We start from the raw sequence: 24,305 nt of genomic DNA, 5'->3' as shown, positions 1-24,305 counted from the left end.
ATAATATTGTAATTTTCTCAAACTCGAGCAGCCCCATTTCATCTTCAGAAATTTTACCAAAACCATTAACAAATCCTGTAGCCATTGCAGTATTATTTTCCAGTCTCATTCATGCTGCACCTCAGTACCGCAGGATAAAGCCCAAATAAATCCATGATGATCCACGTGGGCGTTTGTGGTGGGACAGTTTGGTACCCTAGCTGTCCTGAGTAGGCATATGTTGGTCACTCGAGCAGTCAGTCTATTTGTTCACAATGAACTCTGTGCCCTAGAAGATAGGTGATGTTAATGTCATGAAATTGTGTGATTGTGAATAAATGGCCTTACATGGCCGCGTGGCTGTTGAGCACATGGAGTAAGTTTTAAGCCTAAGGAGCTGAATGTGGAGTATGGTGCGATATCTGTGCCAACAAATTGTATTTGAATTCTATAATTTTGAATTTGTATTAGGATACTGAATTAGAATGAAATATTTAGGGCAGTGTAGTCGGGGATGAGATTATTATTTGGGAGAGTTATGGCGCAGTGCATGGAAAGTGAAAGTAAAACCTGACAATTTGCGCCTGCAAGGTGGAGCTGGAGACGACCATATGGACATTGCGCAATTGATCAATATTCTCTCGTTTTGGAGTTCTGGGCCAAAGAAAGTGAGGCTTCAGGGATTTTCCCAAATTCGCGTTCGCCTAAAACGGGGGTTTTACTCTGGGTGTTGCTGCGCGCAGGTCATCTATTAAAGATGACATTGTTTCAATATCACTGACCAGTCACGCACGCGTGGTTTCCCAGCCTTGTAAGTAAGTCGTTTGTGTGAACCATGTGTGCTTTTGGTCGCTGCTGCTGATGGTCATTCTGAAGATAACAGAGTGTTGAAGTTGTGAGTTTCTGTGGAGTTACTGCTGGGATTGTGCAGGTGAATATGGAAGTAATATTTGTAACGTCTTGAGCAAATATTGGATGTGTTATGTATTGCTGCGCTTAGCCAACTTCAGTTTTATATGGCCTTATAAGACATGCTATTATTTAATATGAACGCTGGTGCCGAAGGTGCTGTTTTGATATTGTAGGCTATATGGTTAAATAATGAAGACCCTTGGGATCCATAGGATATATATACATGCTATTTGCCAGTGTTGGCTATGCCTACTCTATTTGCTATGCATTTTATTGTCATATAATTGTCATATAACATATGTCCATACATGTGATATATGTAAGTTATGTTTGGGGCACTGTCCTCTACTTTTCTCCAAGTTACAGCTGTGATGTGTGATTTAATGTTCTTGTCAATTTTGTCATAAGTTTCTGTATTTTTTTTGGAACTGATCATGGAAATTCACGTGAATGAAGGATCACATCATTCACACCCCATTCACATTTGTCATGCCTCCAAATGTGAGAATTCCTGAATTCAAAGGTATTTTGGATTCACATGTGAAGTGGAGTCATTAAAACTCGTTTTTCAACCACTTTCAACCACTCAAATTTACTGTTAACAAACTGTAGTTTTGGCAAGTTGGTTAGGACATCTGCTTTGTGCTTGATACAAGTAATTTATCCAACAATTGTTTACAAACAGATTATTTCACTTATAATTCACTGTAACACAATTCCAGTGGGTCAGAAGTTTACATACACTAAGTTGACTGTGCCTTTAGACAGCTTGGAAAATTCCAGAAAATGATGTCATGGCTTTAGATAGCTTCCTATAGGCTAATTGACATCATTTGAGTCAATTGGAAGTGTACCTGTGGATGTATTTCAAGGCCTACCTTCAAACTCAGTGCCTCTTTGCTTGACATGATGGGAAAATCAAAAGAAATCAGCCAAGAAGTCTGGTTCATCCTTGGACCACTTTCATCTGTACAAACAATTGTACGCAAGTATAAACACCATGGGACCACGCAGCCATCATACCACTCAGGAAGAAGATGCATTCAGTCTCCTAGAGATGAATGTACTTTTGTGCAAAAAGTGCAAATCAATCTCAGAACAACAGCAAAGGACCTTGTGAGGATGCTGGAGGACACGGGTACAAAAGTATCTATATCCACAGTAAAACAAGTCTTATATTGACATAACCTGAAAGGCCTCTCAGCAAGGAAGAAGCCACTGCTCTGAAACCACCATAAAAAGCCAGACTACAGTTTGCAACTGCACATGGGGATTGTACTTTTTTGGAGAAATGTCCTCTGGTCTGATGAAACAAAAATAGAACTGTTTGGCCATAATGACCATCGTTATGTTTGGAGGAAAAAGGGGGGTGCTCGCAAGCCGAAGAATACCATCCCAACCGTGAAGCACAGGGGTGGCAACATCATGTTGTAGGGGTGCTTTGCTGCACGAGGGACTGGTGCACTTCACAAAATAGATGGCATCATGATCACAAAATAGATGGCATCATGAGGGAGGAAAAATATGTGGATATATTGAAGCAACATCTCAAGACATCAGTTAAATCTTGGTCGCAAATGGGTCTTCCAAATGAACATTCACCCCAAGCATACTACCAAAGTTGTGGCAAAATGGCTTAAGGACAACAAAGTCAAGATATTGGAGTGGCCATCACTAAGCCCTGACCTCAATCCTATAGAAAATGTGTGAGCAGAACTGAATAAGCGTGTTCGAGCAAGGAGGCCTACAAACCTGACTCAGTTACACCAGCTCTGTCAGGAGGAATGGGCCAAAATTCACCCAACTTATTGTGGGAAGCTTGTGGAAGGCTATCTGAAACATTTGACCCAAGTTAAACAATTTATAGGCAAATGCTACCAAATACTAATTGAGTGTATGTAAACTTCTGATCCACTGGGAATGTGATGAAAGAAATACAAGCTGAAATAAATTATTCTCTCTACTATTATTTTGACATTTCACATTCTTAAAATAAATGAGTGATCCTAACTGACCTAAGACAGGGAATTTTTACTAGTATTAAATGTCAGGAATTGTGAAAAACTGAGTTTAAATGTATTTGGCAAAGGTGTATGTAAACTTCCGACTTCAACTGTATATATACAGTATCAGTCAAAAGTTTGGACACCTTCTCATTCAAGGATTTTTCTTTATTTTTACTATTTTCTACATTCTAGAATAATGAACACATAAAATGACAAAATAACACATATGGAATCATGTAGTAACCCAAAAAGTGTTAAACAAATCAAAATATATTTTATATTTGAGATTCTTCAAATAGCCACCCTTTGTTTTGATGACAGCTTTGTACACTCTTGGCATTCTCTCATCCAGTTTCACCTGGAATGCTTTTCCAGCAGTCTTGACGGAGTTCCCACATATGCTTAGCACTTGTTGGCTGCATTTCCTTCACTCTGCGGTCCAACTTGAACTCTGAAGAATTTATTTGGGCTGCAATTTCTGAGGCTGCTAACTATAATGAACTTATCCTCTGCAGCAGAGGTAACTCTGGGTCTTCCTTTCCTGTGGCAGTCCTCATGAGAGCCAGTTTCATCATAGTGCTTGATGGTTTTTGCGACTGCACTTGAAGAAACTTTCAAAGTTCTTGAAATCTTCCGTATTGACTGACTTTCATGTCAGTCATAATGGACTGTTGTTTCTCTTTGCTTATTTGAGCTGTTCTTGCTATAATATGGACTTGGTCTTTTACCAAATAGAGCTCTTCTGTATACCACCTCTACAACACAACTGATTGGCTCAATGCATTAAGAAGGACAGAAATTCCACAAATTAACTTTTAACAAAGCACGCCTGTTAAAATTGAAACGCTTTCCAGATGACTACCTCATGAAGATGTTTGAGACAATGCCAAGAGTGTGCAAAGCTGTCATCAAGGCAAAGGGTGGCTGTGAAGAATCTAAAATGTTAAATATATTTTGATTTGTTTGACAGTTTTTTGGTTACTACATAATTCCATATATGTCATTTCATAGTTTTGATGTCTTTACTATTATTCTACAATGTAGAAAATGTTAAAAATAAAGAAAAACCCTTGAATGAGTAGGTGTGTCCAAACATTTGACTGGTACTATAAAAACATTTAATAAAAATGTCAATGATTTTACTGAGTTAGTTAATATAAGGAAATCAGTCAATTGAAATACATTAATTAGGCCCTAATCTATGGATTTCACATGACTGGGCAGGGGCGAAGCCATGGATGGGCCTGGTAGGGCAAAGGCCCACCCACTGGGGAGCCAGGCCCAGCCAATCAGAATTAGTTTTTTCCCACATAAGGGATTTGTTACAGACAGAAATACTCCTCAGTTTCATCAGCTGTCTGGGTGGCTGGTCTCAGATGATCCCGCAGATGACGAAGCCGGATGTGGAGGTCCTGGGCTGGCATGGTTACATGGTTGGACTTACTGCCAAATTCTGTAAAACAACTTTTGGGGCAGCTTATGGTAGAGAAATTAACATTAATTTCTCTGCCAACAGCACTGGTGGACATTCCCGCAGTCAGTATGCCAATTGCACACTCCCTTAAAACTTGAGACATCTGTGGCATTGTGTTGTGTGACAAAATTGCACATTTTAGAGTGGCCTTGTATTGTCCCCAGCACAAGGTGCACCTGTGTAATGATCATGTCATTTAATCAACTTCTTGAAATGCCACACCTGTCAGGTGGATGGATTATGTTGGCAAATGAGAACTGCTCATTTAACAGGGATGTAAACAAGTTTGTGCCAAGATTTGAGAGAAATACTATTTTTGTGTGCATGGCATCTTTTATTTCAGCTCATGAAACATGGGACCAACACATTACATGTTGCATTTATATTTTTGTTCAGTGCGTATATGTGTATATATATATACAGTGCCTTGCGAAAGTATTCGGCCCCCTTGAACTTTGCAACCTTTTGCCACATTTCAGGCTTCAAACATAAAGATATAAAACTGTATTTTTTTGTGAAGAATCAACAACAAGTGGGACACAATCATGAAGTGGAACGACATTTATTGGATATTTCAAAGTTTTTTAACAAATCAAAAACTGAAAAATTGGGCGTGCAAAATTATTCAGCCCCTTTACTTTCAGTGCAGCAAACTCTCTCCAGAAGTTCAGTGAGGATCTCTGAATGATCCAATGTTGACCTAAATGATGATAAATACAATCCACCTGTGTGTAATCAAGTCTCCGTATAAATGCACCTGCACTGTGATAGTCTCAGAGGTCCGTTAAAAGCGCAGAGAGCATCATGAAGAACAAGGAACACACCAGGCAGGTCCGAGATACTGTTGTGAAGAAGTTTAAAGCCGGATTTGGATACAAAAAGATTTCCCAAGCTTTAAACATCCCAAGGAGCACTGTGCAAGCGATAATATTGAAATGGAAGGAGTATCAGACCACTGCAAATCTACCAAGACCTGGCCGTCCCTCTAAACTTTCAGCTCATACAAGGAGAAGACTGATCAGAGATGCAGCCAAGAGGCCCATGATAACTCTGGATGAACTGCAGAGATCTACAGCTGAGGTGGGAGACTCTGTCCATAGGACAACAATCAGTCGTATATTGCACAAATCTGGCCTTTATGGAAGAGTGGCAAGAAGAAAGCCATTTCTTAAAGATGTCCATAAAAAGTGTCGTTTAAAGTTTGCCACAAGCCACCTGGGAGACACACCAAACATGTGGAAGAAGGTGCTCTGGTCAGATGAAACCAAAATTTAACTTTTTGGCAACAATGCAAAACGTTATGTTTGGCGTAAAAGCAACACAGCTCATCACCCTGAACACACCATCCCCACTGTCAAACATGGTGGTGGCAGCATCATGGTTTGGGCCTGCTTTTCTTCAGCAGGGACAGGGAAGATGGTTAAAATTGATGGGAAGATGGATGGAGCCAAATACAGGACCATTCTGGAAGAAAACCTGATGGAGTCTGCAAAAGACCTGAGACTGGGACGGAGATTTGTCTTCCAACAAGACAATGATCCAAAACATAAAGCAAAATCTACAATGGAATGGTTCAAAAATAAACATATCCAGGTGTTAGAATGGCCAAGTCAAAGTCCAGACCTGAATCCAATCGAGAATCTGTGGAAAGAACTGAAAACTGCTGTTCACAAATGCTCTCCATCCAACCTCACTGAGCTCGAGCTGTTTTGCAAGGAGGAATGGGAAAAAATGTCAGTCTCTCGATGTGCAAAACTGATAGAGACATACCCCAAGCGACTTACAGCTGTAATCGCAGCAAAAGGTGGCGCTACAAAGTATTAACTTAAGGGGGCTGAATAATTTTGCACGCCCAATTTTTCAGTTTTTGATTTGTTAAAAAAGTTTGAAATATCCAATAAATGTCGTTCCACTTCATGATTGTGTCCCACTTGTTGTTGATTCTTCACAAAAAAATACAGTTTTATATCTTTATGTTTGAAGCCTGAAATGTGGCAAAAGGTCGCAAAGTTCAAGGGGGCCGAATACTTTCGCAAGGCACTGTATATATATATATATATATATATATACTGTATTTATATATACTGTATTTACAGTCGTGGCCAAAAGTTTTGAGAATGACACAAATATAAATTTTCACAAAGTCTGCTGCCTCAGTTTGTATGACGGCAATTTGCATATACTCTAGAATGTTATGAAGAGTGATCAGATGAATTGCAATTAATTGCAAAGCCCCTCTTTGCCATGCAAATGAACTGAATCCCCCAAAAACATTTCCACTGCATTTCAGCCCTGCCACAAAAGGACCAACTGACATCATGTCAGTGATTCTCTCATTAACACAGGTGTGAGTGTTGACGAGGACAAGGCTGGAAATCACTATGTCATGCTGATTGGAAGCTTCAAAAGGCTTGAAATAATTGTTCTTCCTCTGTCAACCATGGTTGCCTGCAAGGAAACACGTGCCATCATCATTTATTTGCACAAAAAGGGCTTCACAGGCAAGGATATTGCTGCCAGTAAGATTGCACCTAAATCAATCATTTAACGGATCCTCAGGAACTTCAAGGAGAGCGGTTCAATTGTTGTGAAGAAGGCTTCAAGAAAGTCCAGCAAGCTCCAGGACCGTCTCCTAAAGTTGATTCAGCTGCGGGATCGGGGCACCATTAGTACAGAGCTTGCTCAGGAATGGCAGCAGGCAGGTGTGAGTGCATCTGCATGCACAGTGAGGCAAAGACTTTTGGAGGATGGCCTGGTGTCAAGAAGGGAAGCAAAGAAGCCACTTATCTCCAGGAAAAACATCAGGGACAGACTGATATTCTGCAAAAGGTACAGGGATTGGACTGCTGAGGACTGGGTAAAGTCATTTTCTCTGATGAATTGCCTTTTCGATTGTTTGGGGCATCAGGAAAAAAGCTTGTCTGGAGAAGACAAGGTGAGCGCTACCATCAGTCCTGTGTCATGCCAACATTAAAGCATCCTGAGACCATTCATGTGTGGGGTTGCTTCTCAGCCAAGGGAGTGGGTTCACTCACAATTTTTTCTAAGAACACAGCCATGAATAAAGAATGGTTCCAACACATCCTCCGAGAGCAACTTCTCCCAACCATCCAGGAACAGTTTGGTGATGAACAATGCCTTTTCCAGCATGATGGAGCACCTTGCCATAAGGCAAAAGTGATAACTAAGTGGCTCAGGGAACAAAACATAAATATTTTGGGTCCATGGCCAGGAAACTCCCCAGACCTTAATCCCATTGAGAACTTGTGGTCAATCCTCAAGAGGCGGGTGGACAAACAAAAACGCACAAATTCTGACAAACTCCAAGCATTGATTATGCAAGAATGGGCTGCCATCAGTCAGGATGTGGCCCAGAAGTTAATTGACAGCATGCCAGGGTGGATTGCAGAAGTCTTGAAAAAGAAGGGTCAACACTGCAAATATTAACTCTTTGCATCAACTTCATGTAATTGTCAATAAAAGCCTTTGACACTTATGAAATGCTTGTAATTATACTTCAGTATTCCACAGTAACATCTGACAAAAATATCTAAAGACACTGAAACAGCAAACTTTGTGAAAATTGATATTTGTGTCATTTTCAAAACTTTTGGCCACGACTGTATATACACTACATGACCAAATGTATGTGGACACCTGCTCGTCAAACATTTAATTCCAAAATCATGGGCATTAAAATGGAGTTGTCCCCCCCCCCCCTTCCCCCCTTTGCTGCTATAATAGCATCCACTCTTCTGGGAAGACTTTCCACTATGTGTTGGAACATTGCTGTGGGGACTTGCTTCCATTCAGCCACAAGAACATTGGTGAGGTCAGTCACTGATGTTGGGAGATTAGGCCTGGCTCACAGTCTGCTTTCCAATTCATCCCAAAGGTGTTCGATGGGGTTGAGGTCAGGGCTCTGTGCAGCCCAGTCCCATTCTTCCACACCGATCTCGACAAACCATTTCTGTATGGACCTCACTTTGTGCACGGGGCATTGTCACACTGAAACAGGAAAGGGCCTACTCCAAACTGTTACCACAAAGTTGGATACACAGAATCGTCAAGGATGTCATTGTCTGCTGTAGCATGAAGATTTCCCTTCACTGGAACTAAAGGGGCCTAAACCGAACCATGAAATACAGCCCCAGAACATTATTCCTCCTCCACCAAACTTCACAGTTGGCACTATGCAGTCGAGCAGGTAGCTTTCTACTGACATCCGCCAAACCCAGATTCACCGTCGGACTGCTAGATGATGAAGTGTGATTCATCACTCCAGTGAACATGTTTCCATTGCTCTAGTCCAGTGGAGGCAAGCTTCACACCACTCCCGCCGGCGCTTGGTGATTTTAGGCTTGTGTGCGGCTGATCAGCCATGGAAAGCCATTTCATGAAGCTCCCGACGAACAGTTCTTGTGCTGACGTTGCTTCCAAAAGCAGTTTGGAACTTGGTAGTGAGTGTTGCACCTGAGGACAGACGATATTTACGCTCTTCAGCACTCGGCGGTCTCGTTCTGTGAGCTTGTGCGGCACCGACTGAGCCGTTGTTGCTTCTAGACATTTCTACTTCACAATAACAGCACTTACAGTTGACCGGGGCAGCTCTAGCAGGGCAGAAATTTGATGAACTGACTTGATGGAAAGGTGGCAGCATGGTGCCACGTTGAAGGTCACTGAGGTCTTCAGTAAGGCCATTCTACTGCCAATGTTTGTCTATGGAGATTGTGTGGCTGTGCGCTCAATTTTATACACCTTTCAGCAATGGGTGTGGCTGAAATAGCCTAATCCACTAATTTGAAGGGGTGTCCACAATATAGCCAGCCGTCTGTAGCGCTGTTTTGCCCCCACCCCCAAACATCTTCCCGCAGCTTTGTCTATGCACCGGTTTTATCAATACTGCGTTTCAAAATTCAAACTTCTCCTTTTGACATTAAGTGGTTGGTGGCCGTCGATGTACACATACGTCTGTCATCAAATGTCAACGTATACTGTACATTGATTATTTCCTGTTCTTTCAACCTGACAAGGGTTTTGTGGTGTTTATAGCTATTCAGAACAAATCTGATTGAAACCAGTGAAGACAGTCAATGTTGAACTGTTAAAAATGCCTGTCTGTGTTGCTGTTACAGGCTAACAAGGAGCGAGAAGGACCTTGTGGTGCTCTGGAAAAGTGTGTGATCTGAGTCGGAGGCCTCCAGCGTGTTTAAACGGGCATAAATTGGAGTATGGTCCGGTCAACAGCCTGGCTCCTGGGAGCTCTATTGGGTAAGAGAAGTCCTGTGGTGCTTGTGTGAAGAATTGGAGGGCTTGCAGACGTCACTCTAACCTACAGCAAGTGCCCTGGGAACTACGTGTCAGGCCAAATGCTAGATATTTGACAAATTGTGGGGATGTAGTGGTGTGGGATCAGAACTGAGATTATGTGTACCGGTAGATTATGGATGTTATTCCTGGTTTCTTGAATAATTTTTGTTTGTGTTGCAATGGGCTGGGTGAGGCCCCATCACTTCAGCCACTTATACACCTACTGAGCGCTAAGAGGACCCTTAATAGTGTGAGGAAATACATCTGTCAGTAGAGACCGTTGGGAGTTTATAGTACCAGCAACTGAGCCCCAGTTGTCTTTGGAGAGTGGTAATAAATCGAATGATGCATACCTTTTCCCATTGGGCACCCTGGTTTGCATACCATATGTTAGTAAAATAAAATTAATCACTCTGACATTCTTGTATATTCTACAAAGGGTTTAATGGACCACAGATGTTTCAGACAATAGACCTTCATCACAGTTTACACAAAGTTTGTTCTGCTATGGAGAAACCCCTTAAGTGTTTTTGTAAAAGAGATCAATGCCCCCCCCCCTTAAACTGAAGAACTGTAACCATGACTCATCATAGACAAACAATGTATATTTCAGAGAGCTCAAGCTAGAAAGTGTATAGGGGATTGACAGTAGAAGACATCATAGGTCTGATCAGTTCCTATCTCAGATTGAAAGAGAGATAAAAAAAAAGTATTGCGTAGGTCTGGTTTCTGTTCCAAAAAAGCTGTTAAACCGATGTATCTAACCACGTCCTGTAACAGAGAGAAAGAAATACACACACTTGACAAAAAAATGAGAGGAAGAACGTGTATTGAAGGCAAGAGAGGGGGGTAGGGTAAGTGAGATATCTGATATTTGAGCCCCTGACTGTAGACTGAGTGCAGTGAGGTACATTCCTAGGTCTTTGTGAAGAGTGCTGTGAGGTCTTGGGGATTTTGCTGACTCGGAGTCACTATACAATCATCTACATCTAAGCCCTCGGCCACAGGATCTAACCACAACAGACTGGCTTTGGACTGCATGCCACCACTGCTATGAAACTGTGCTAGTCAGAGTCAGTTACTCCTGAGAAAAAATACAATTTTGTCAAAATAGGTACTACTGTCTCAGTCTGCATTTGGACCACAGGACCAAAATGCTGTTTTCAAACATAATAGCAAAAATGTACCACTGACCATGAATGTATTGGATGTCTCCTGCACTTGACCACATGCAGATTAAGGTGAAAGCGTTTTAGAGGAGATTATTGTTGTGTTTAATCAGTATTGTAATCTGGCTCAGCTGGGGCTTTCTCTTAGATTGGTGGATTCTCAGTGAGATGATGAGTCTGATGGAAAGAAGAGGTCATGGTTCAGCATAATTCATTTTAGCAAAGCAACCACAAAGGTCTAGCTAGGAGCTATGGTCATGCTTTGCACTGTGACAGTCTCAACATCTTTGCTCAGTTCTCACCACAATTATACCACTTCAATACTGCTACGACACTGTTTTAGAATATTTAACCGCGTCAGTGAGTGACATGTTATATGATATCATATGTATGTTGTGCCCCCTGTAGGTTTGATATGTGTACTACCTCTTGTTTTGATGACGCCCAGAACTGCCCAGTGCACGTCTTTGAAGACATTGGAAAACAAACTCATAGGCAGAAGACGTAACATGGTAAGAAGGGGACAGGATATATCGAGACAGTTACAACATATTTGGAATATTAATGAAATTAGGCAAGACTAGTGTGTGGATCACACACAGTAGTCTTGACAGTTGATATATGTGGAGATTACATTAAAGGTGGTATTTTTCTACAAACACAATCTGACACCAACATTTTTCCTGTCTTTTTAACAGAAACACAATTTACCCATTAATTACACCATCAGAGTTCACTATGAGGAGGTCTTCAAACTCAGCAATATCAGCAAGCTGGTGAGTCCCTCCCTTTGTTTTCTTATCATTACCACTGATCTAACTTAAAAAATGGAAAAAATCTACTTGTCACACCACCCACTCACTCACCCTTCGTCTACATTCCTTCCTTATTCTCCCTCCTTTATCTTTACTCTTATCACTACATCAGTCACCTAGCAACCAATTCCATAGTCCAAGTCGATATTCACGTAATAATAGGGAATTCTCCTCGACCACGCACACAAATTGGGGAAAACAAAAACATTTTCCCTTTCACACCCCTTGTAAAAGAGCCAACTTTGTCCTTGATTTTCTTGTCATACAGAAAAGGGCTAATCTAGGTAACCACACCTTGTTTTCCCCACGGGCAGGCGCTCTATCCTATGATGTACATAAACCACAGAGTTTCGTGAGAATTCCCGGGAACACTTGTGAAACAGACCAGGCCGGGGTTTGAGAAGTCCCCTAAGTTGTTGATTTTCTCAATGTAAAGACACAACCTAGATTTGAGCCTATGTCTTAAGTAGTTGAACATGTGAGACCACCGTTAGACCCGATGACCTGTTTCTACACATGAGATTAGCTAGCTAAAAGCCAATTTATGCTTGATCTGTACATTTGGTGGGAGGCTCCTTATGGAGGGTGTGACGCAATTTCGAAGCCTCCGGAGGCATGCAGAGGCCAAATTGAACTCTCTACCGCATTGCCGTGCACCCCCCAAATGTTGTAACAATGCTGATGCCTCTGTATAGCTCCGCATTGAAATTATTGGTTGACAGTAGTTGGCCGTGGGAGATTCTGTATAAACACAAACTCACTTCCTTGACAAATTCAGTTCTGTGCTGCTCCACCAAGTGCAAGAAATATGAATGCCCTGACTTCTGCAGAGGCCATATCACTGTAAATACTACACAGCCAATGCAGATGTCAGATTGACCATGCAGCGCCTTTTAGCTAGCCATGACATTGCCTACAAGTGTGATCAGGGATATCTATTGGAGAAGCAGTTTCAGCATATCATCATCCAGTACTGTCTTTGTATACACCCTGGATTGCTGATGCTATGTATTGGCCATTGATATTAGCACTCCCCAGTAGGAGCAGTCCTCCATGGGAATGAAAGGAATTCTACAGTATTTGAATCAAGGACAAAATTACATGTATTTAACAATGTTTTTGTTGTAGTGGGGACAGTGACATTAGTCATCTAAAAACATTTAACTTGAAGGAAAATATTTTATGTTTAGCTCACATAATATAATTTAAAAGTGTGCAAAAACTAATGTACACATTAATAAATGCATTTCTATAGCTTCTAAAATATTTTGTACAACGGTGAGGGAGTGTCAAGATGGAGGCACGGTGTCTTCAACACAGCACCCCCTATCAGTCATCTAGTGTATATATACAGTGCCTTGCGAAAGTATTCGGCCCCCTTGAACTTTGCGACCTTTTGCCACATTTCAGGCTTCAAACATAAAGATACAAAACTGTATTTTTTTGTGAAGAATCAACAACAAGTGGGACACAATCATGAAGTGGAACAACATTTATTGGATATTTCAAACTTTTTTAACAAATCAAAAACTGAAAAATTGGGCGTGCAAAATTATTCAGCCCCTTTACTTTCAGTGCAGCAAACTCTCTCCAGAAGTTCAGTGAGGATCTCTGAATGATCCAATGTTGACCTAAATGACTAATGATGATAAATACAATCCACCTGTGTGTAATCAAGTCTCCGTATAAATGCACCTGCACTGTGATAGTCTCAGAGGTCCGTTAAAAGCGCAGAGAGCATCATGAAGAACAAGGAACACACCAGGCAGGTCCGAGATACTGTTGTGAAGAAGTTTAAAGCCGGATTTGGATACAAAAATATTTCCCAAGCTTTAAACATCCCAAGGAGCATTGTGCAAGCGATAATATTGAAATGGAATGAGTATCAGACCACTGCAAATCTACCAAGACCTGGCCGTCCCTCTAAACTTTCAGCTCATACAAGGAGAAGACTGATCAGAGATGCAGCCAAGAGGCCCATGATCACCCTGGATGAACTGCAGAGATCTACAGCTGAGGTGGGAGACTCTGTCCATAGGACAACAATCAGTCGTATATTGCACAAATCTGGCCTTTATGGAAGAGTGGCAAGAAGAAAGCCATTTCTTAAAGATATCCATAAAAAGTGTCGTTTAAAGTTTGCCACAAGCCACCTGGGAGACACACCAAACATGTGGAAGAAGGTGCTCTGGTCAGATGAAACCAAAATTGAACTTTTTGGCAACAATGCAAAACGTTATGTTTGGCGTAAAAGCAACACAGCTGAACACACCATCCCCACTGTCAAACATGGTGGTGGCAGCATCATGGTTTGGGCCTGCTTTTCTTCAGCAGGGACAGGGAAGATGGTTAAAATTGATGGGAAGATGGATGGAGCCAAATACAGGACCATTCTGGAAGAAAACCTGATGGAGTCTGCAAAATACCTGAGACTGGGACGGAGATTTGTCTTCCAACAAGACAATGATCCAAAACATAAAGCAAAATCTACAATGGAATGGTTCAAAAATAAACATATCCAGGTGTTAGAATGGCCAAGTCAAAGTCCAGACCTGAATCCAATCGAGAATCTGTGGAAAGAACTGAAAACTGCTGTTCACAAATGCTCTCCATCCAACCTCACTGCGCTCGAGCTGTTTTGCAAGGAGGAATGGGAAAAAATGTCAGTCTCTCGATGTGCAAAACTGATAGAGACATACCCCAAGCGACTTACAGCTGTAATCGCAGCAAAAGGTGGCGCTACAAAGTATTAACTTAAGGGTGCTGAATAATTTTGCACGCCCAATTTTTCAGTTTTTGATTTGTTAAAAAAGTTTGAAATATCCAATAAATGTCATTCCACTTCATGATTGTGTCCCACTTGTTGTTGATTCTTCACAAAAAATACAGTTTTATATCTTTATGTTTGAAGCCTGAAATGTGGCAAAAGGTCGCAAACATCAAGGGGGCCGAATACTTTCGCAAGGCACTGTAAATCATTGGTTCTATCTAATACAGTACCAACTGGGACTATGAGCAGTAGCACTTAAGAGCTCCTCCTTAAATATATATTTTTGTTACATTATTTTGTTATACAGTACAAGTCAAAAGTTTGGACACACCTACTTATTCAAGGGTTTGTCTTTATTTTTACTATTTTCCACATTGTATAGTAATAGTAAAGACATCAACATTATGAAATAACACATGGAATCATGTAGTAACCAAAAAGTGTTAAACAAATCAAAATATATATTAGATTTTAGATTCTTCAAAGTAGCCACACGTTTCCTTGATGACAACTTTACACACAATTAGTGAAATGATCTACAGGTGCATCATCCGAGCCCGTTGGGGAGTTGCAGCGATGAGACAAGATAGAACTTGTGGAGAAAAAGGGGGGTAAAATAAAAATAATAATGATAAAATGGACACAATTTAAATTTGGGTACAGTACTCGTGTCCTGATGTTCTGGTTCTCTTGGAAACATGGTTAAAGGGTTCTGTCTCTGATAAAGACATTGAAGTAAATTATTATAATGTATTTAGATGTGACAGGTTACAAAAAAGGGGTGGGTGGGTTGCCATATATGTAAAATTACATTTAATGGCGTCCCAATCTTTAAATATTTCTGTTTCCAAGACATTTTTGCTCCTGGTTGTAGATGTGTCCTTCCCCCCCACCGCTGCCATGGCGGATGCTATTGGTTTTATATCTGAGTGTTTAACACCTTTTATGTCCTCGGAGTTGGTCATTTTAGGGGATTTGAGTCTGAATTGGCTATCCCCGGCCTCAGATCAATTTAAGAGTATGTGCATTGATTTTAATCTGACACAATTGATCTCAAAACCACACGGCTAAATGTGAAAAACCCTGTTAACTCCTCATTGATTGATTTAATTCTTATGTGATGCTTTTAATCATCATTTTATCTCGGCAGGCTTTTTATTTGAGACAAATGGTGGTTTAATTGACCCTGGTCAGACAATCAACTGCTCTTCCCTCTGCCAGACTCTAGCTGACTCTACAGTTATCCCGTCAACTTCTAGTGAATCTTTGTTTTAATTACAACAATTTATTATCAGCGATGTTCTAGATGCCTTGCTTAAGATTGATGTAACAAACAAAAAATCCACTGGGGCTGATATGCTTGATCCATTTTCTCTGCAGCTCTCTGCCCCCCTGATTGCTGAATCATTAACCCATATGATTTATCTAACAATTATATCTGGTACTGGTTTGGAAGGCGGCCCATGTACTAACCCTTCACAAAGGTGGTGACCCTTATTACCGACCTATTTCTAAATGTTCTTGTCTAGCTAAAATATTTCAATCCTTGATTAATTCTCAGCTAAGATCTTATTTTTGAAAACGTATTCTAAATGAACATCAGTCAGGTTTTAGACCAGGTCATTGCACTATGTCTGCTGCATCCGTAGTTATAAATGATGTGCTTAACTGTATGGATAAAAGGCACCATTGTGCTGCCATCTTCATTGACCTGTCAAAGGCTTTTGATACTGTTGATCACTCACTGCTAATTCAGAGGCTTTCCTCAATTGGCCTAGAACTGGTTTAAAAATGACTTGACAGATAGAACTCAATGTGTATCTACTGATGGTGTTAAATCATGTCTCCTGGATATTACAAAAGGTGTCCTACAGCGATTGATTTTGGATCCTGTACTTTTTACTGTTACATACAATATCGACTTGCTGTAAAAAAATAAAATAAAAAATTTACCTGCACTTGTATGCCAATAATACTGTTGCGTATGCTATTGCCCCCACGGTTGATCAGGCTCTGTTTGAACTACAAGTCTGCCTTCATTGTATTACAGAAAAACTTTATTGACCTGAAATTATTAATGAATGCAGTTTAAACTAAGTATATGTTGTCCTCTAGAGCTCATAAAAATACGTCTTGTTTAAGCATATGTACTTTGGATGGTGTCCATATTTATCGTGTCCCTGCTTACAAATATCTGGGCATCTGGATAAATGACAATGTCTTTTAAAAAACATATTGATGAGTTAAGAAGCTGAGAATACAAATGGGCTTCTTCTATAGAAATAGGTCCTGCCTCTCGCTAAATAGTAGAAAGCCGACTGTTCAGACAACGATCTTATTGGTCCTAGACTATGGCGACATCATCTAAATGAACGGACCTGCCACTTCATTAAAGCCGTTAGATGCAGTTTCTCATAGCACACTGAGCTTTATTACAGGTGACAATGTCAGTACTCACCACAGCATTCTCTACCAGAAAGTTGGTTGGCCTTCTTTGATGTCGCGTAGGTTGATACATTGCTATGTTTTCATTTATAAAGCCATATTACAAAAAGTCCGGCTGTTCCTAATATCTTTACTAAACTTTAGACATATGACTTACCACACCCGGTCTCAAGTATAGTTAACTCTGGAATTTCCTTTGGTTTTTACTGAGTTAGGTAAATCAGCTTTTAGTTTTCTTAAAACTTATTTGTGGAACAATCTTTACAAATTCTTAAATTGGATGTTTTGGTGCCTCTAGGGAAGTTCAGAAAGCTGATTGAGGACCTTATTAATGATGAATGTGTTTGTTTGTTTGATCCTGTTTTTCTTTCTGCTTGCAGTTTGTATTTATATTTTGAAGTGTGTATTTTCTGGAATTTATTTAATTCAGGGCTCATCTGTAAAATAGACCTTGGGATCAGTATGGCTCCCTGATAAAGGTTAAATAAAACATCACTATCTCTTCCTATCTACCACACTTATTTCTCTTCTCTTTGTCCCTCCAGAGGGCGAGGGTGGAGGATCTGGAAGACGGGGACCTGCAGGATGTGTGGCTGTTGGTCAACCAGGAGGTGTTGAAGAGGATTCTGAGGGTCTTGCCAGTGAGACACCCCTCCTACAAGTACACCACCGACCTGGAGGATCTCTTCAGGAAGGTCCAGCAGGTGTTCCCACCACAGACTGATGAGGTGTGTAAGACCGGCCATAGTGTCACAATCACTGTTCTACCCATCTCTGTTTGAACAAACGTATCTCATAATGGCCATGTATATTTATCTCTCAGAGAGAGCCACCAGAGCGAATAGAGGAGATCTACAAAAGGGTTAAGGAGATTGACTCAAAAGGCTGGAGGTTCGTGACCCCCAAATCTCTGTTGGATAACTGCTATCGGACAATGCACTGTCTCTTCAAAGACTGCTTTTCCAGTGAAGACAGAGAGCAAGACTGTGAGTGCACTTCATTCCCTTACTGTACTTCCTCTCTTCCATTACCTCTGAACTCTGCCCTCTCTAATTAAATTACCCACTGTCCATCAAGATAGTACTTTTCCAGACATGCAGTTTTCATTCATTCCTCCTCTTGTAACATGAGTCTTAACTACTTTTTAAAGTGTGACAGAAGTCAGATGATACACTATATATACAAAAGTATGTGGACACCCCTTCAAATTTGTGGATTTGGCTTTTTCAGTTTAGCTGTTGCTGACAGGTGTATAAAATTGAGCACACAGCCATGAAATCTCCGTAGACAAACATTGGCAGTAGAATGGCCTTACTGAAGAGCAACGTGGCACTGTCATAGGATGCCACCTTTCCAGTTAGTTAGTCAAATGTCTGTCCTGCTAGAGCTGCCCGGTCAACTGTAAGTGCTGTTATTCTGAAGTGGAAACGTCTAGGAGCAACAACGGCTCAGCCGTGAACTGGTAAGCCACACAAGCTCACAGAAAGGGACTGCAGAGTGCTGAAGCGCGTCGTTCGTAAAAATCGTCTGTTCTCGGTTGCAACACTCACTACTGAGTTTCAAACTGCCTCTTGATGCAACGTCAGCACAATAACTGTTTGTCGGGAGCTTCATGAAATGGGTTTCCATGGCCGTGCATCCACACAAGCCTGGGATCACCATGCGCAATGCCAAGCATCAGCTGGGGTGGTGTAAAGCTCGCCGCCATTGGACTCTGGCGCAGTGGAAACGCGTTCTCTGGAGTGATGCTTCACCATCTGGCAGTGCGACAGACAAATCTGGGTTTGGTGGATGCCAGGAGAAAGCTACCTTCCCAAATGCATAGTGCGAACTATAAAGTTTGGTGGAGGAATAAGGGTGTGGGGCTATTTTTCATGGTTCAAGCTAGGCCCCTTAGTTCCAGTGAAGGGAAATCTTCATGCTACAGCAGACGATATTCTAGACGATTCTGTGCTTCCAACTTTGTGGCAACAGTTTGGGCAAGGCCCTTTCCTGTTTCAGCATGACAATACCCCCGTGCACAAACGGAGGTCCATACAAAAATGGTTTGTTGAGATCGGTGTGGATAAACTTGACTGGCCTGCACAGAGCCCTGACCTCAACCTCATCTAACACCATATTAATGCTCATTATTTTGGAATAAGATGTTTGATGAGCAGGTGACCACATACTTTTGGACAGAATAAAACAATTAATCAAAGTCCCAAATTGGTAGTGATTTCCATTAGCATATACAGTGCCTTGCGAAATTATTCGGCCCCCTTGAACTTTGCGACCTTTTGCCACATTTCAGGCTTCAAACATAAATATATAAAATTTTATTTTTTTGTGAAGAATCAACAGCAAGTGGGACACAATCATGAAGTGGAACGACATTTATTGGATATTTCAAACTTTTTTAACAAATCAAAAACTGAAAAATTGGGCGTGCAAAATTATTCAGCCCCTTTACTTTCAGTGCAGCAAATTCTCTCCAGAAGTTCAGTGAGGATCTCTGAATGATCCAATGTTGACCTAAATGACTAATGATGATAAATACAATCCACCTGTGTGTAATCAAGTCTCCGTATAAATGCACCTGCACTGTGATAGTCTCAGAGGTCCGTTAAAAGCGCAGAGAGCATCATGAAGAACAAGGAACACACCAGGCAGGTCCGAGATACTGTTGTGAAGAAGTTTAAAGCCGGATTTGGATACAAAAAGATTTCCCAAGCTTTAAACATCCCAAGGAGCACTGTGCAAGCGATACTATTGAAATGGAAGGAGTATCAGACCACTGCAAATCTACCAAGACCTGGCCGTCCCTCTAAACTTTCAGCTCATACAAGGAGAAGACTGATCAGAGATGCAGCCAAGAGGCCCATGATCACTCTGGATGAACTGCAGAGATCTACAGCTGAGGTGGGAGACTCTGTCCATAGGACAACAATCAGTCGTATATTGCACAAATCTGGCCTTTATGGAAGAGTGGTAAGAAGAAAGCCATTTCTTAAAGATATCCATAAAAAGTGTTGTTTAAAGTTTGCCACAAGCCACCTGGGAGACACACCAAACATGTGGAAGAAGGTGCTCTGGTCAGATGAAACCAAAATTGAACTTTTTGGCAACAATGCAAAATGTTATGTTTGGCGTAAAAGCAACACAGCTCATCACCCTGAACACACCATCCCCACTGTCAAACATGGTGGTGGCAGCATCATGGTTTGGTCCTGCTTTTCTTCAGCAGGGACAGGGAAGATGGTTAAAATTGATGGGAAGATGGATGGAGCCAAATACAGGACCATTCTGGAAGAAAACCTGATGGAGTCTGCAAAAGACCTGAGACTGGGACGGAGATTTGTCTTCCAACAAGACAATGATCCAAAACATAAAGCAAAATCTACAATGGAATGGTTCAAAAATAAACATATCCAGGTGTTAGAATGGCCAAGTCAAAGTCCAGACCTGAATCCAATCGAGAATCTGTGGAAAGAACTGAAAACTGCTGTTCACAAATGCTCTCCATCCAACCTCACTGAGCTCGAGCTGTTTTGCAAGGAGGAATGGGAAAAAATGTCAGTCTCTCGATGTGCAAAACTGATAGAGACATACCCCAAGCGACTTACAGCTGTAATCGCAGCAAAAGGTGGCGCTACAAAGTATTAACTTAAGGGGGCTGAATAATTTTGCACGCCCAATTTTTCACTTTTTGATTTGTTAAAAAAGTTTCAAATATCCAATAAATGTCGTTCCACTTCATGATTGTGTCCCACTTGTTGTTTATTCTTCACAAAAAAATACAGTTTTATATCTTTATGTTTGAAGCCTGAAATGTGGCAAAAGGTCGCAAAGTTTAAGGGGGCCGAATACTTTCGCAAGGCACTGTAACTTATAAACCATCATTTATTCACATTACTTTAATCAAATATTTAAGTTGTTGTGTATATTTGTTTTATTTGATGACTTTATTATTTCATTCCAAGTCATCATCTCGTCTCTATAGAGCCTCTGCCTATGCAGTCTGACAAAATCACTATTTTAGTAGTTCTTCAAAGTAAATAAGGCGTAGTTGTCTGACTGCTAAATACCAAAAGTTGGCGTTTTCCCCATCAACACAAACCTACTCAACTGGTTTGGCATACTGTATAAGGGCTTGTTGTGTTCATTGCGTCTCTTCAGTGTCTGTAGACACTATGTTCTTATTCAACACTGTTTGAAAAGAGATGGCTGTGCATGCCCAGGTCATACCCATTTAGGTCTGTACTATAAAAAGGACTTGGACATGCCTGTCAATATCTCCTGTTAGCCTATTTATTATTTATTTACACATCCTATATAGGTAAAACATAGCTATGTGTTGCCTGGTTAGATTGGTCAAACAAAGTTTAACCCAGATGGTACTTTGAGTTAATGTAAAGAAAGCTAAGTCATGTCAGACCGTGGGAAAGAGAACATACTGACTGATTTCAACACGATCTTAAAGGGGAAGAGATGCGGTGTTGGCTGCCTTCCACACATCTTGCCAGTCCTCTTACTGTTTTTTTGTCTTTATGTGCATCATACTGACACAACATAGAGCCGTAGACATGTTATGTTAGGGCCTGTTATCATGTCTGTATCATGCACTATTAATTTCACAGGTTAATTGCATCAGCACCTCTTAAGGTTGATATTTTCCCTATTTTACAGAGAGATCAGTGGATGTTTTGCGGCTATAGCATATCTGTGAACAATTCAGTTGAAGAGTTTCCATGTGAAAATATAAGGCAGGAAGGAGTATAAAGCACTCATGTGAGGAACATGAATAATGAATATAAAAACCACGAAGAAAAAACATATAACATAGCAACACAAAAATATAGTGAATAGGTTAAGGGCTTACTTCATGGCTAGGAGGTTCAAAGCAGACCCCAAAAAGTTTCATATAGTGTCATTGATTATTAGAAACTATTATTAGTATGATTTTATCAGAAATATTTAGATATGATTTTATAATGATTCATCTGTCACTTACACTATTTTCTTCCCTCAGATTGTGGCTTACCTCACTGGCGGAAGGGCAGAAAGAGACTACAGTAAACCTGAGAAGGGCGCTATTGTTTTCATATGTATATTTATAATATATTGTCTACTGATGTTTATGTTCTGTGTTTTGATTGTGGGTTCTAGATGTGTTTAGACAGTTGTATGGTATAGGGCAGGTGACTATGCTCAAGCAGAGCGCGATATAGCATTTCTATTTTAATTATTTTATATTTTTTTGCAATCAGGGAACACTTATGGCTGACATAGGTATTAGCAACCGTTGCCCATAAAAGTAAGAACACAAACATAGCCAGCTACTCTCATCTCTGACTGTTTGTCTTTATGAATATTATGAATATTATAGTAAATGTGTTTGTTTAAAAATGTTTTTTCTCTGTTCTGTTTTTTATAAATTGCTTTAAGGTGTTTTGCTGACTTGCAGGCATAGTCAGTGAATTCCAGCCACTCATTTGTTTGGCATTATGCACATCAATGCTGAAATAAAGATATTATTTGTGAAAATCTATTCCAGGTTCAACGAGTTAATTTTCTGCAGTATGATTGCTTGTGGTCAGATTACATCAGATGTTTATGTAAACGAGATTGCACACTAATAATTGGATATTAAACTGATTACGGCAGTAGACAGATTACGCAATAATCATGTCACACCTTACTCTGTTTATCTTAATCGGTTTGAGGTCAAAATGGAAAAACTTAAAACGGCTGGTTTTCTGAGCAATCTTTCAAATTATTAGGACATGTAAACACCTTAATCGGTGTTCCAGTAGTGTATTTGATCCGCGCATGTGCTAGCACCAGCCGAGCGAGCCTCCTTTAGCGATGGCTAAAGTTAGCTGTAGTTTTCTAATGGCTGTTTAAATAAAACTGAAGCATGGATTCGTTTTTCCTGACCCATAGACTACTTTCCGGGTGAGGAAATATCTAACATCAAGTTGTAAAATAGCGAACTACTCCTTTAAGGTGTCTACCGTTTAGAATCCTTAGTTCACTGCAGCTAGCGACTGGAACAAGCTGCAAAAAAACACTAACTGGACCTTTTCATCTCTATCTCTTCATTCAAAGATTCAAATCATGGACAGTTTACTGACAGTTGTGGCTGCTTCACGTGGTATATTGTCTCTATCTTGCCCATTGTGCTGTTGTCTTTGTACCATGATTTGTGCTGCTACCATGCTGTGTTTTCATGTGTTGCTGTTATGTTGTCTTAGGTCTCTATGTAGTGTTGTGGTGTCTCTCTTGTCGTGATGTGTGTTTTGATATTTTTATTCAATGTTTTATTTTTAATCCGAGCCCCCTTTTGGTAGGCCGTCATTGTAAATAAAAATGTGTTCTTAACTGACTTGCCTAGTTAAATAAAAGTAAACTATATATTTTATTCTTAACGGTCCAAGGATCTTGATATTTTCAGAGGTCGACTGACTCTGGCAGCCAAAACAGCCAAATACTCCATCTAAACGGGAATTGATTCTTAATTTCGATATGGTTCAAGAATCATTAAAGCCCTTTTATTGTCACGTCAAAATAATTTCACAAATGCAAAATACACACTTACTGTACACTTTAACCAGCTTTATCACAGTAGCAGCCGACAGCATTTTTCAGTGACAACACGTTTCTGGCAGCTTTATTCCGTTATACACAGGTGATTGGAACATGCTAGATAGCTAATTAGCACAAGTGGTCCGTCTGTCTTCCGTAAACAAGTGCTGGAACGTGGATATATGGCCATGTAGGGACAGACCCTGAAGACAAACTGTGTCCGTAAATTCACACTTGAGTGCGCTCTGGGTGTTCGTAAATTCAGAACGTTTCGCTCTTGGAGCATTCAAAGCGCACACTCGACGCTGTAGTAATTTATTTTTCAATTTTTATTATAATAAATGTTTTATTACATTTCAAATTACAATACAATAAAAATAAATAAATATACGTGGAGTTATGTCCTATCTGAAGAAACATAAAATAACATTAAAGTGAAAAAATGTAATCACTACACATGAATTGAGCAAGTTGAGGTGACTAAACTGCTTGGAGTAACCCTGGATTGTAAACTGTCATGATCAAGACATATTGATACAACAGTAGCTAAAATGGGGAGAAGTCTGTCCATAATAAAACGTTGCTCTACCTTTTAACAGCACTATCAACAAGGCAGGTCCTACAGGCTCTAGTTTTGTCCACCTGGACTACTGTTCAGTCTTGTGGTCAGGTGCCACAAAGAGGGACTTAGGAAAATTGCAATTGGCTCAGAACAGGGCAGCACAGCTGGCCCTTGGATGTACACAGAAAGTTAATATTAATAATATGCATGTCAATCTCTCCTGGCTCAAACTGGAGGAGAGATTGACTTCATCAATACTTATATTTATGAGCGGTATTGACATGTTGAATGTCCCG

General features: G+C 40.5%; 1 protein-coding gene across 2 annotated transcripts; it reads left to right on the top strand.

Moving 5' to 3' along the window:
- Positions 1 to 538: 538 nt before the first annotated feature.
- Positions 539 to 23,290, top strand: LOC139371148 (interleukin-34-like). 2 transcript variants are annotated; one of them, XM_071111260.1, is made up of 7 exons: positions 539 to 910; positions 9,507 to 9,642; positions 11,259 to 11,362; positions 11,549 to 11,626; positions 17,426 to 17,608; positions 17,704 to 17,866; positions 21,892 to 23,290. In XM_071111260.1, the coding sequence occupies exons 2-7, from the start codon at positions 9,603 to 9,605 to the stop codon at positions 21,936 to 21,938; spliced, it is 615 nt and encodes a 204-aa protein (XP_070967361.1). In that variant the 5' UTR covers positions 539 to 910; positions 9,507 to 9,602; the 3' UTR covers positions 21,939 to 23,290. The 2 variants fall into 2 exon arrangements, with proteins under 2 accessions (XP_070967361.1, XP_070967369.1); XM_071111268.1 differs by having other exon boundaries at positions 552 to 790; positions 21,892 to 23,284.
- Positions 23,291 to 24,305: the final 1,015 nt, after the last annotated feature.

Source organism: Oncorhynchus clarkii, chromosome 2 (genome assembly GCF_045791955.1).
Source record: "Oncorhynchus clarkii lewisi isolate Uvic-CL-2024 chromosome 2, UVic_Ocla_1.0, whole genome shotgun sequence".
In the NCBI taxonomy this organism is placed as follows: domain Eukaryota; kingdom Metazoa; phylum Chordata; class Actinopteri; order Salmoniformes; family Salmonidae; genus Oncorhynchus; species Oncorhynchus clarkii.
This window is presented reverse-complemented; position numbering and strand designations above follow the sequence as displayed.

Excerpts from the sequence above, each read along its gene's own strand:
- LOC139371148 (XM_071111260.1), top strand. The coding sequence starts at position 9,603 with ATGGTCCGGTCAACAGCCTGGCTCCTGGGAGCTCTATTGG. Across the intron at positions 11,363-11,548 it reads TAGGCAGAAGACGTAACATG|AAACACAATTTACCCATTAA; the intron begins GTAAGAAGGGGA and ends TCTTTTTAACAG. Across the intron at positions 17,867-21,891 it reads TGAAGACAGAGAGCAAGACT|ATTGTGGCTTACCTCACTGG; the intron begins GTGAGTGCACTT and ends TTCTTCCCTCAG.